This window comes from Perna viridis, chromosome 4, assembly GCF_037379345.1.
Source record: "Perna viridis isolate PV_CMFRI_1.1 ecotype Kerala chromosome 4, ASM3737934v1, whole genome shotgun sequence".
NCBI lineage: Eukaryota > Metazoa > Mollusca > Bivalvia > Mytilida > Mytilidae > Perna > Perna viridis.
In genome coordinates this window covers 51,868,071-51,882,479 of record NC_142448.1, presented here as the reverse complement: position 1 = coordinate 51,882,479, position 14,409 = coordinate 51,868,071, and the positions used below count along the sequence as shown (strand labels likewise).

The following is a 14,409-nucleotide window of genomic DNA, read 5'->3' as shown; positions in this document are numbered from 1 at the left end:
TATTATCAAGACGTAATCCCAGAATTATCCAAATGTACTTTCACTTGCGCAGAAAGTTGCGCGATATGATAAGGGGATGTATGCACTGTCGAGAGGACCGAGTAAAATAGTTTCCAGCACACGGAGAGGTAAATTATTTTCACATTTTACTGTATTTTCGGAATGTTCATTAGACGTGTGATATGCCATTTTAAAGAAAAAATATCGTAGAATACTATTAAGATGGTGTTTTTCTCTTTTAAGGTCCTCCTAAAGCGATAGACAACCTTGAAATAAAGGACGCAGAAAAACAGCTGAAAGGAACGGGTGAACTGACTATGAGGTAAAAGAAAGCTCCTAAAACTTCGAAAATAGTCTAGCGTTAAAGATCCAGCGGTCAAAACGAGATGACATTGAGGTTTTGCAATTTCTTTGATGATTACGAAACACGTGTTCGTACAAGAATAAACAACCACAGTCGTGTTATTAAGAAGATTAATGAAACCTAACGTCATTGACATTCCGACCTCACCTGACTGTGACAAGCATAACATTTCATAGCTTTTCAGATTACAGTTTAACTTTGAAATAAAGTTATCTCGTTTAATATAGTTTGGTTTCCAAATGATGCAACTAAAATCAAAACAAGTTGTATGTAAAGAACCCTCTTCTTGAATGTAAATTTAAGAACCCTCAGCTTTTGTTGTTCAGTACATGTATATATTCCCCCATGATGTGGTTGATTAATTTGCAATAAATGCATCAATAGGAAAACCATTAATATTCAGAATATTTAGTTAAATACATAGATGAAAGGATCCTTAAGTGTTTACATTAAATTTAAATGCAAAAAGAAAGTTTATTTAGCATTATTATAATTAATTATGGATGACACCATGAGATATACCTGTTTCAGCTGCGAAAGATGTATTATAAGGGGGAAACTGCCTCTTTCACTGAAAATGGTAATAGATGTGTAATTTTCAGTTATCATGTTAATTTGACTGCTTTATTGTTCTCCCTAAGCACAACTTGTACAAAACTGTCAAGCTTTCAAGATGCAAATGCATCAGATTTGGAAAAAAAGATAAATAATGCCAGATGAGCTTCAAAGTTAATATGTCGCAAAAATTCTATGAGACTTGACAAGTCAGCATGTACAATGTAGGATCTACAATACTCCATTCCACTTTTTATCATGGCTGTCAAAATTAACTGATAAGAAAAAAAAGAGTATTCCCGGATGTACATTCATATACACAGTGTTCTAGGATTCCTTTTTCCCGTTACCCGGGGTATGTGAAATTTGGGTCAGGGAAAGTTAGGTACTTAGTTGCACTTTCCCGTGGCAAGTTGAAAACTTCATATGCTGTAAGGATTTGTTTTGTTAGGAAAGCAGTCATTGACTGTGGGAAAGTTGGTTTTATATGGATTTTTCCTGAGGAAAGCTCAATTTCTGAAAAATCCTAGGACGCTGATACATGGTTGTAAGGTCATTTGAATAGAAAGTTAAATAAAATGTCAAATTCAACATTCATTGACTGAATGGAATTTACAATTTGATTACTAGTACAGTTTTATACATGTTCATTAGATTGGCTTTTTTTTTATGACCACTGCACTCTTGTCATGTGCAGTAATTTGGAATAGTTGTGGAATTTCAAATGATAGTATTGTCACATGTACTGTGCATGTACATTAAAACATAATGTTTCTCATTTCTAAATTTCTCAATGGGTTCTTTCAGGGATCTTCATTCATTCCTTAGTTGAACTGTCCTTGACATCAGAACAGTAAAACTTATCTATATCAAACACAATGATGTATTTATTCTATATATTCAAAATTAATCTAACTAAATCAAAATCAACTCAATAGGTTTCATCTAAACCCTTTATAGAAACTTCTCACTGAGTATGCTCAGTGAGTTACTCAATATAACATTTATTGAAACAAAATAAACAAAATATTGTGCTTAATTCAATTTTTACTTAATCTTTATAGAACATAGTTGACTAAATGGTTTCTAGGTGATGTCTATCACTTAGCACAAGACTCTCGCCAAAAGATTACTAAATACTCAGTCATGGCAAAATTCGTAGGACATGACAGGTATTTTTAGCCGCCGGTCCTGTAAAATTTGCATGATTTCCGGTACGTTTTTTTTATTAGACACCTCTCAACCGGAACTTCCGGTTAAAAGATGGCGTCCGAATCGAGTTAAAAGGCAATGCAAAATTATTTGGTTTTTTTTTTGGTCCAGCAGATTTTGTTAGGTTGACAGACCCAATGTCTGACAGGTTGAAAATGATTTTGCCAGGTCTGAATACTACTTTTTATACATCATACAATGTGTCAATATATTGATCATGCTTTTTTGTAATTATAGCTCTCCAAAACCTACCTTCAACCATCAGCATATAAACGGAAGAAGATCGGGTTATAGCAAGCAAAATCCATCCCCTGTTCAAGAAGCTTATCCCCAGCATGATGAGATCGTTAAATTCCTAACTGATGGTAAGCTGTCTGGGGTTTGATTTGCTTTTGAGGATGGGAGGTCCAGGACCTTTGTAGACATGTCCACCTGATGTAAACCACAGGTCCTCAGTAAAGGTTCAGTGTCATGTATTGAAGGTCATGGACCTGTGTTCATGAAATTAGAGAAAAGGTCTGGGTCTGAAATTGAGGGTTCCAGATCTTGGACCAACACTAATTTGAATTGATTTGATATACGTACTGATCAAAGGTCCGGAAATTATGACAGCCCATGCTGGACATTTTATCAAATTTCAAGCAGACATTTTTGTCAGTCTTTTACATGCTCAGACCAAAAATAAACTTAAAAAAACATTTGTATGTAGTTATTTTAAGATAAATATTGGAAAGTGTGTTATTTCATTACATACTCTGTCTTTTACAAAATATTAGAGCAAGTGAACAAGTTCGGTTTCGATCTCACGAGGACATTCTAACATGTAAACAAAACATCGTATCTCTCAGACTTTTTCATCACATAGCCAAACAGCCGAAAACTACCCAGTGATGAAAAAAAATGTTGAATTTTTGTAAAAGAAAATAGCAAACACATTTTGTATATTGATTAAAATGGTCTGTTGACTTCTGTGTTAAAACGATTCAATTGACATATTAATAATTACAGACTACGACTGATTCATAGTTTCAGTTCCATGTGCTTTCGTAACCTCTGAATCGGCAGGAAAGTGGTGGACTTGTCGGTCTTTTTTCTTAATTAATCAACTAATAAATGTGTGAAGATTCTCCGAGTTATTTCAATTAATTTGTACACGCAGTGGGGCTACACATGTAGTGTTAATTCAATTGTGCAATCAACTAATCAGTTACAGGTAAATCAGTAACAGGTGGCTGCACATCGGCTAAAATTAACACACATCTATCAATTTACTTCCAATAAATAATTAGGAGACTGGTAGACAGGATGTTTATACACTAATAAAACCATGCAGACTGTAATTCATAAGGGTTGACAATTTTTTATGTCCGATATTGAAAATTGTTGTTAGTCATTTGCAAAATTTGTCGGATAATTACCAGCATTTTTTACCGTTTCTGGATCCATGACCATGGTACTAATTCAATACATGAAAGACAAAAATGGAGTGTATATTTATTTTAAGATTCCTTGTCTTGCATGTGTCTCCTTTTCTGCCATTAAACTGTAGAGATTGGACCAAAACAAATTTCAAAAACAACATTTTCAGCATGGTTTTCTGATAAGAATTATGGGTACCGTGACACCATGGATCCAAACCAAGAAAAGTTGGGAAAACTATAGTCAAAACATTAGGTTTGATTTACTGATTAATTTCCTAAATGCTTTTGACTATCTTTCCTCTCATGAAAACTCCCCTAAATTGATGAGATCACCCATGGAATTAGAAAATACACAGTGTAGTCTAAAGTCTTAAAAAGTATTGATAAATGATTTATGCGAATGAATGATGCCACATCTTTAAACATATACCACTTTTTGGCATTCTATTTTTAGCTTGGAATAAAGTCAGTCATGAGCTAGAATCAAAGAAGAACTACAGAGAAGGTTTGTGCTATAAAGATTTAATTTTGTACTATTGAGTCAGTGGCAGATCTAGGGGGTGGGAGTGAAATTGTTTCTTAGTTGGAAAAAAATAATTTTGTGCATTTTGGGGATAAAAATTGACTAGTTATGCCCTTGAACTTTTATCTACCATGAAAACAGATTTAATCGCTTCTAGACTCTGTCCATTTATCCAACTGCCCTTACACTTTGCCCGGTTAACAAGAAACCAGTCAATACTGGTTGATTGGGTATTTAGCCAGGCAACATATGAACAGTGGTGCCTAAGATGGTTATCAGAGGTCACCTTCATGGATTCTCAATTTTTTCTACGAAATTTGATTGCAAATTACACCTGGACAGAATTTTAATCTTTCCAAATGATAATACAGACACGTATGTGGAACATCCTGTCATACAAGTTAACAAAAAAATGAATAGTCATAAGAAGCATAACAAGTCTTTTCAACTCAAAAAGTATAAGATCAATATTAATTAAACTTAAAATAGTGTTAATCTACATGTACATATTGATTATGCACACCCCCTATTATGGACCATTTGACATCTATTTAATAAGAAGTTTTATCTGTTGAACTCAGCTATTTTTCAGTAGATTCTGCCATTACAAGTAAATGATTATACTTAACTTACTGTGAACATATTAATTTTAGCAATGTGCTAATTTTCACTATTTTTGTGGAGGACTGAAAAGCATGAATATTAATACTGGCAAAACTGTTTTTTAACACTATGTAACACTTACCATTTTTTAAACCGCAATAATTGATATCTGCAAATATGGTCACTTGACAGAATCTGCGAAAATTAAAACTGTTACAGTAAATGTTAGTGAAGCCCACACTTAATTTTTTTAACCTGCTTTCCTTTCATGCTTACAGTAAGTTATTTATGTGATGATAAATACGTAAAGGTGACATAGGTTCAAACATGTTATCAGTTGTTAAGCACAACAAAAAATTCAAGCACTGATAGTCTAGATTGTTTCCTCACTGATGCAATGTAAAATGTTTTTAATAAAATAAAAGCTATTTCCCTATCTTCTTACATGTATTTATTTTATTCTTGCTGGTAGCAGGAAACAAGATTATCATTCTTATGACCATATTTTCACTTTTTTAGTCTTTATTCCTATTCAGAAATTTGTGATTTTATCTAACATCTATTGTCAGGTGGACCCATTGTATACAGAGATAAAGACACAAATAATCAAGTCCTGAAAAGTAAGTATTATAATGTAAAAGAGGTCAATGTATTATTTTCAAAGGAACGAGCATTTGCTAGGGCCAGTTGTGGTGGTGGGGGGGGGGGGGTACAGTTCAAAGGAACAAGCATTGGCTAGGGCCAGTAATGGGGGCGGTAGAGTTTAAAGGAACAAGCATTGGCTAGGGCCAGTAATGGGGGAGTAGAGTTTAAAGGAACAAGCATTGACTAGGGACAGTAATGGTGGTGGGGGGGTACAGTTCAAAGGAACAAGCATTGGTAAGGGCCAGTAATGGGGGAGTAGAGTTTAAAGGAACAAGCATTGACTAGGGAAAGTAATGGTGGTAGGGGGTACAGTTCAAAGGAACGAGCATTGGCTAGGGCCAGTAATGGGGAAATACAGTTCAAAGGAACAAGCATTGACTAGGGACAGTAATGATGGTTAGGGGGGGGTTACAGTTCAAAGGAATAAGCATTGGCTAGGGACAGTAATGGGGGAGTAGAGTTTAAAGGAACAAGCATTGGCTAGGGCCAGTAATGAGGGAGTAGAGTTCAAAGGAACAAGCATTGACTAGGGACAGTAATGGTGGGGGGGGGGTACAGTTCAAAGGAACAAGTATTGGCTAGGGCCAGTAATGGTTGGGGGGGGGTGGCGTTACAGTTCAAGGAACTAGCATTGGTTAGGGCCAGTAATGGGGTAGAGTTTAAAGGAACAAGCATTGGGTAGGGCCAGTAATTGGGTAGAGTTTAAAGAAACAAGCATTGGGTAGGGCCAGTAATTGGGTAGAGTTTAAAGGAACAAGCATTGGCTAGGGCCAGTAATGGGGGAGTAGAGTTCAAAGGAACAAGCATTGGCTAGGGACAGTAATGGTGGAGTAGAGTTTAAAGGAACAAGCATTGACTAGGGACAGTAATGGTGGGGGGGGTACAGTTTAAAGGAACAAGTATTGGCTAGGGCCAGTAATGGTTTGGGGGGGGGGGGCGTTACAGTTCAAGGAACTAGCATTGGTTAGGGCCAGTAATGGTGGGGGGGTACAGTTCAAAGGTACTGGCATTGGCTAGGGACAGTAATGGGGTAGAGTTTAAAGGAACAAGCATTGGGTAGGGCCAGTAATTGGGTAGAGTTTAAAGAAACAAGCATTGGGTAGGGCCAGTAATTGGGTAGAGTTTAAAGGAACAAGCATTGGCTAGGGCCAGTAATGGGGGAGTAGAGTTCAAAGGAACAAGCATTGGCTAGGGACAGTAATGGTGGAGTAGAGTTTAAAGGAACAAGCATTGACTAGGGACAGTAATGGTGGGGGGGTACAGTTTAAAGGAACAAGTATTGGCTAGGGCCAGTAATGGTTGGGGGGGGGGGGGGCGTTACAGTTCAATGAACTAGCATTGGTTAGGGCCAGTAATGGTGGGGGGGTACAGTTCAAAGGTACTAGCATTGGCTAGGGACAGTAATGGGGTAGAGTTTAAAGGAACAAGCATTGGGTAGGGCCAGTAATTGGGTAGAGTTTAAAGAAACAAGCATTGGGTAGGGCCAGTAATTGGGTAGAGTTTAAAGGAACAAGCATTGGCTAGGGCCAGTAATGGGGGAGTAGAGTTCAAAGGAACAAGCATTGGCTAGGGACAGTAATGGTGGAGTAGAGTTTAAAGGAACAAGCATTGACTAGGGACAGTAATGGTGGGGGTGTACAGTTTAAAGGAACAAGTATTGGCTAGGGCCAGTAATGGTTGGTGGGGGGGCGTTACAGTTCAAGGAACTAGCATTGGTTAGGGCCAGTAATGGTGGGGGGGGGATACAGTTCAAAGGTACTAGCATTGGCTAGGGACAGTAATGGGGTAGAGTTTAAAGGAACAAGCATTGGGTAGGGCCAGTAATTGGGTAGAGTTTAAAGGAACAAGCATTGGCTAGGGACAGTAATGGTGGGGGTACAGTTCAAAAGAACAAGCATTGGCTAGGGCCAGTAGGAGGAGGTCCAGTTCATAGGAATAAGTTTTGGCCAAGGTCAGTTGGAGGAGGTCCAGTTTAAAGGAACAAACATGGGCTAGGGCCAGTAGGGGGAAGTCCAGGGTTACAAAACCCCCTCTTTTTGGGAAAATATATGAATTTGGTGCAAAACTTGGGCAAAACAGAGCACATGATAGCCTTCAAACTCGCCCCTGTACACAAGTATCTAGATCCACACCAGACAAATCGACAATTGTGTTTGTAGTGGAATTTAAAAAAAGGGACCAATATAAAAAATATATACATATATATTACAAATTATAGCCCAATTTTTTTTTTACTTGGCCATGGTTAAAAAAATCATTAAACATTCCCCCATTACTTAAAAATGTAGAACTCCCGCTGCTAATGAAAAAGAAAATTATGCTTGTGAAACAAAATTTCTTCCTCCACAACCCCCCTCCCATCATAAAAGAACAAAATGGTCTGTGTCTAACTAAAAAAATAATAATTGTCTTTTATTCTAATGAATTATGTAAATTAAAACCTGAAATCACAAACTTAATTTTTTTTTCATTATCTGATAAGCTGAAATAATTTAATCATAGTTTTGCTTTATTCCAATTACATGTATCATATATAGTGGTGAACCTGACCTGTCATAATATCATAATGATAAAATTTTTACATCCATTTCAGCATTTAAGCCATTTGATCTGGAGAGTTACTGGGGGCAGAGAACGTATGAGAAAATCACGAGCAGCTAATTGAGACGGCCATTAATGGCTTCTAAATCTACCATAGTTCTTTCATGTTGGATGTAAAATTGTTTGTTGTTGATAGTTTTTATGACCAAGAAAATCTGTCCATGTATTTTGTATGAATGTTTTGTGAGTGATGAAAATTATGTTTTTATTTGAAGATGTGAAAAATTGCAATTTTTTTAATAAAACTTGTGATATTGTAATTTGCTTTGAATTTCAATAATTTTTTCACCATAATCATATTTTTACCTTTCAACATTGAACACTCCAGAACATCCTTCTAAATAAGTATACCTTAATTGTACAACACTGAGATGGGTTTAATATTTTGGTACAATATTACACAAGCAAAATTATTTTACATGATTTTCACCTGAATTGAGCAAATAAACTATGTGAAATTCAGGTGAATCCAGCCTTCAAGTGAAATTCATGTGAACAATTCATGAATTTCATGTTAATTTTTTGTGAAGTTCACTTGAATTTTATGTGAAGCTCAATTAACATATAAAGAACTATAAATGTAAAACTAAAATACCCTGTATTTTGATCACGTTGACTATAAAGGCAAGTAAAGGTTACTGACTTTCAGTAATGTTATCCTAAAAAAGTGTAATTTTACTTGAAAAAAAAAAACAATTTTGTAAGGCTCTCATCAGAATGATTCCCACATTATTAAGAGATTCACTGAAAACCACTTATTAAGGAGGTAGACCTAAGGTAAGGGACACAACTCTTAAAAAATCATTGGAATGTTTGTTTTCAGCATTTTATATCAATCTCATATAAGCATCAAAGTAACTTGGATTGATTTCATTCGGTTTCAAATGAAAGCTTGATATGCTTTGGTAAAATTGAATATGATACTGCATATCACTAATTTCAAGAGTTCAAATTTTTACCATAGCTCATGAACTTTTCTGAATTGAAAGAGTAATCAAGGGAACCAAGATTTGAGCAAGCAGAAAGAAAAAAAATATATACTAAATACAAAGACTAGACCAGGAAAACATTTGTTATGTAGATAGCAGTGATTTACTGAATGTTCCTTGTGTAAAAATTTTGATAATTCACACTAAAATAAATTATGTAATTTCACTTGCTCCCCGCAAAATGTCACAATACATATATCCATCCCCCGTTCACAAGATTTATAATTTGTCGAAAATGCAACGAATCATGGAGGGAATCTATATGATAAATAGAATAATCAACTGGTTATTCCATTATTCCTTGTAAAATACACACCAAATCAGTGTTATTTCTTGAAATGTCTTGAACAATTGAATAAAATAGAATTTTGTATGGTTCCATACAGGTCACAATGAAGGTACAACATAAAACATGGAAGGGTAAGAGACTCGTGTACTTGCCAGAGTTATACATTAATGTGAATGTGTATGTAAAGGTATACATGTACATAGGTTAATGTTTTTAAATTCATGAAAAAAACATACATATCAGGAATCAAGCCTACTTCTTTGTCCAATCAATCAACAATGCATCTACAATCTCTGAGCACAGCTATAAAGCCTTCTCGTGCATAAACCTGTAATTAAATTGAATTATTAGGTCTCGGGCCATATAAACCTTTCATTGGATAATGGAGAGAGAGCTCGCTTACTTTTAGAAACAGTATTTCTCTAGTTACCGTATATGGGACAGTTTAACAATAGGTGAATTGAAAACCACATAAAATTTTGAAACGTCAATCGTGGATTTGACGGTAGCAAATTACTGTTGCCTGGCTCTGCTTACGCGTCAAACGTAAACTCAATTATATTTCATCAATCTAATGACTAGGACGAAGCTCAATGGTCTTTATTGATTGAAAAAAAAATATTTGCGTCACATATGTAGTGGTATGGTGCTGTCGGCTATACAATTATAACGAGTTTAGTGAATGAATTTCTGTGAAATCAACATAATAGCATTGAACAGCTGAATAGGACCAGGAAAATCGGAGAACAAAATGTGGGAAGAGTCATTTCAAACATATTTAAGTTATAAGAACTTCGTTATAAAAACCTTCAAATCGATTGTTTGGAAAAGTTGATTCCGCTAGATTTCGACAAGATATGAAAGAAAGAATTTTTCTCAGATAAACTGACCGGAACGAGCTTTGCATACCTTCAGATGAAGTAAGATTATTCCAGTACTGGTACCGTTTGCGTCTGTTTTACTTTTATAATGAATTTCCAAAAGCGACTGGGTTCTGATGAGGGTCTTGTAATTTACTTTTTACGGTCACGACACGAGGCTAATGGACTTTTCGCCTTCTGATACTGCCCACTTTACGTTAAACTCACAATAACAAATCAATGAGCAATTAAATAGCGAAATCTAGTAAAATCTGCATGTTATACAAGAAAAGTAAATCAATCTGCTCATGTCCCATTAAAAGTAAATCAATCTGCTCATGTCCCATTAAAAGTCAGATACAGTAAGAGCGAACATCCAATGTTATTCTTTCTTACTTTCATTCTCCGCCCCCTCCACCACCGATTCCCGCCACCTTAACCTATGTATCTAACCCCCTGACTACCATTCATTTTCTGTTATCTGTCTTTTATTTAATTCTGTTATTTTCTCCTTATTATGTTCTGTTCGAAGTTCTTACTTTTCTTCCTTTGGTTAAATTTATTTTTAACTGTAGGGAACTTTTAATTAATAATTGATGGCTATTCGACCGGATCCGGTTGAATAGTCCATAAGCTATTCAACCCGGTCCGATTGAATAGCCACTGCCTATTATATGTTGCCCTTATTTTATTTTCTAAACCCCTCCCAGTACCCTCTCCCCAGTGGTCATGAAGTATACGACAGGAGAAAAACAGATGACTGATTGCCTTTGAGAAAAAATGATGGCTCAATGTGCAGTAGTTCACAGAAGCAACTACCAGCCCAAAGTGGAGGCGTGAAATCTAGTCAATCAGTCGCCACCCTACCTGTTTAACAACACAGCTCTATCATTAAGAATGCATCTTTTAAATTGTCGTATTCAATTGACAGTCATTACAAAAGACTGCATTAAGATTAAACAATATATGAACATCTCTCATCCCAGTTCATCAATTTACTGAAAAAAATGACCAGTAATTCTGACGTCTATTAGAATCGAAAACAAGTACAGCTGATGAAATAGGGTAATTAATGAATTACCATTTTTAGGAGAAAAGATGACGACATCCTTTGACTGTTTCCTGCTATTTATAAATTTGCGTGAACCAAACACTGCATCAATGCATAACAGGTCTCAGTATCGTATTAATTTTCCCATAGACCTCTATAGTGAAGTGCATGTTTTTAGGATTTTTTAAAAAATATGTAAATTGATTCAATAAAACTTTCACTTATGTAGCATTTCTAAGGACATGTGAAAAAATAATTTCCTGCAAAGAAAATAGGGTGAGTCCACGAAGATTGGACAGAAAAGTAGTCTTGAACTATAAATAGCCATTTTCCCTATTTTCACTTTCGTTTTGCACTCACCTAACCAACCTTTTCAGTGGAACATTTTTATGATATTATGTTAGATTTTCTTTTAAAAAAGTTCTTCATCTTACAGTGTGATGTTTGCTCTATTTTTTAAGTCATTGTTCATGTCTTTTGACAAAACATTAGTTTGTAGAGAGGCAAAAAGAAAATGCACTATATTTTTATGGCATCCATGTTTTGACGTACACCCGCTCAGGGATATGCAATACGATACTGGTACCTATTACTAATAAACATTTCAATATAATCCTAAAAGTTGTTGTTTTTCTGCTAGAGTATTCATTTCCATACTGAAAATTCAGAATATCATTGCCCTGCTACAAACATGAGTTTTCTATTAAAATTCTTATATAGGTACCCTATTCCAGGCATAAGACTAATATCTCAATGTTAGCCAGAAAATATTACTTTTGATAAAAAGCTGCTGCATTAATCAAACTAAGCAACTTTGTGGTTTATTCTGACATGGTAGATACATAAGCTGTACTATGAGTTCCAAATCATTATTTAATCCCCACTTGTGAGTTCCATATATGGAAATATTAATATCCGAACCTCCTTTTTTGTCTTTAACTCAAGGGAGCCTCTTGTTTAAAGTAAAGTATAATGACCGGTACAACCAACTGTTTTAAACTATAGATATGGTCATTTCAATTATAATAAATCCAGAAAAAATTATACCAATATCATAGTTTTAAAAAAATATAGCTTTTCATATGCAGAAAATACAGATTGTAAGCCATTTTGGTACCCCAGGCAGATACAAATGGACCTCAATGTCACAGGAAAAGGACTTTTTCTTTAAAACAGATAGCTATGATGCAAGAAATATAGTTTACTGGTATAAATATTATAATAACAATTGTCTGCTTTAGATACTTTTTGAAAAAATTCAGTTTTTATATGAAAAAACACCATTATTTTTCTTGCCGCATTAGAATCTGTCCATTTGAACCACTAAAAAAAGTCCACTAAAAAATTGGCTGATGACTTTTGTGACATTTCTGTGTTTAAATCAACCACACAGTTATATGGCAACTCATTTTAGCTATTTATTTGAAAGAAAAACAAAAAATAAAAAAAATATTCATTTTTTCATATATAAGAGGCAATGTATGGAAAATGACTATTTTCAAGTCCTAACCACATACTTAAAATGTGTTGTAACTTGAAAACTATCCTTTATGCAGGAGTATTACTTGCTTTAGGTTACCTGAATATAGATATGCTCATCATAAATAGTCAAGATAATAATTTTATTGAACTGATATCCTACAAATTCATGAAAACAAAATGCATTTCCAAATTTGGTCAAGATTAACCATAAATGCAAAAAACCAGAGCTACCATAAAAAATCAGGTTCAAAAGTTGGCTAATTCATCTTAAAAGTGTTACCTGTATTGGGGTACTACTTTTTCAGCTGGTAAAGACCACTTGCTGAATATCCAACTTTACTTGAAAAACTGGCTTACTAGGTCTCAGTATCGTATTAATTTTCCCATAGACCTCTATAGTGAAGTGCATGTTTTTAGGATTTTTTAAAAAATATGTAAATTGATTCAATAAAACTTTCACTTATGTAGCATTTCTAAGGACATGTGAAAAAATAATTTCCTGCAAAGAAAATAGGGTGAGTCCACGAAGATTGGACAGAAAAGTAGTCTTGAACTATAAATAGCCATTTTCCCTATTTTCACTTTCGTTTTGCACTCACCTAACCAACCTTTTCAGTGGAACATTTTTATGATATTATGTTAGATTTTCTTTTAAAAAAGTTCTTCATCTTACAGTGTGATGTTTGCTCTATTTTTTAAGTCATTGTTCATGTCTTTTGACAAAACATTAGTTTGTAGAGAGGCAAAAAGAAAATGCACTATATTTTTATGGCATCCATGTTTTGACGTACACCCGCTCAGGGATATGCAATACGATACTGGTACCTATTACTAATAAACATTTCAATATAATCCTAAAAGTTGTTGTTTTTCTGCTAGAGTATTCATTTCCATACTGAAAATTCAGAATATCATTGCCCTGCTACAAACATGAGTTTTCTATTAAAATTCTTATATAGGTACCCTATTCCAGGCATAAGACTAATATCTCAATGTTAGCCAGAAAATATTACTTTTGATAAAAAGCTGCTGCATTAATCAAACTAAGCAACTTTGTGGTTTATTCTGACATGGTAGATACATAAGCTGTACTATGAGTTCCAAATCATTATTTAATCCCCACTTGTGAGTTCCATATATGGAAATATTAATATCCGAACCTCCTTTTTTGTCTTTAACTCAAGGGAGCCTCTTGTTTAAAGTAAAGTATAATGACCGGTACAACCAACTGTTTTAAACTATAGATATGGTCATTTCAATTATAATAAATCCAGAAAAAATTATACCAATATCATAGTTTTAAAAAAATATAGCTTTTCATATGCAGAAAATACAGATTGTAAGCCATTTTGGTACCCCAGGCAGATACAAATGGACCTCAATGTCACAGGAAAAGGACTTTTTCTTTAAAACAGATAGCTATGATGCAAGAAATATAGTTTACTGGTATAAATATTATAATAACAATTGTCTGCTTTAGATACTTTTTGAAAAAATTCAGTTTTTATATGAAAAAACACCATTATTTTTCTTGCCGCATTAGAATCTGTCCATTTGAACCACTAAAAAAAGTCCACTAAAAAATTGGCTGATGACTTTTGTGACATTTCTGTGTTTAAATCAACCACACAGTTATATGGCAACTCATTTTAGCTATTTATTTGAAAGAAAAACAAAAAATAAAAAAAATATTCATTTTTTCATATATAAGAGGCAATGTATGGAAAATGACTATTTTCAAGTCCTAACCACATACTTAAAATGTGTTGTAACTTGAAAACTATCCTTTATGCAGGAGTATTACTTGCTTTAGG

General features: G+C 34.5%; 1 protein-coding gene across 1 annotated transcript; it reads left to right on the top strand.

Moving 5' to 3' along the window:
* The first annotated feature begins 18 nt into the window (after nucleotides 1-18).
* On the top strand, nucleotides 19-8,184 carry LOC148620475 (MAPK regulated corepressor interacting protein 2-like). The gene is made up of 6 exons (XM_088581371.1): nucleotides 19-128; nucleotides 244-322; nucleotides 2,369-2,496; nucleotides 4,007-4,057; nucleotides 5,248-5,298; nucleotides 7,917-8,184. Exons 1-6 carry the CDS (start codon nucleotides 77-79, stop codon nucleotides 7,982-7,984), a joined length of 429 nt encoding a protein of 142 aa, XP_088437497.1. The 5' UTR covers nucleotides 19-76; the 3' UTR covers nucleotides 7,985-8,184.
* Nucleotides 8,185-14,409: the final 6,225 nt, after the last annotated feature.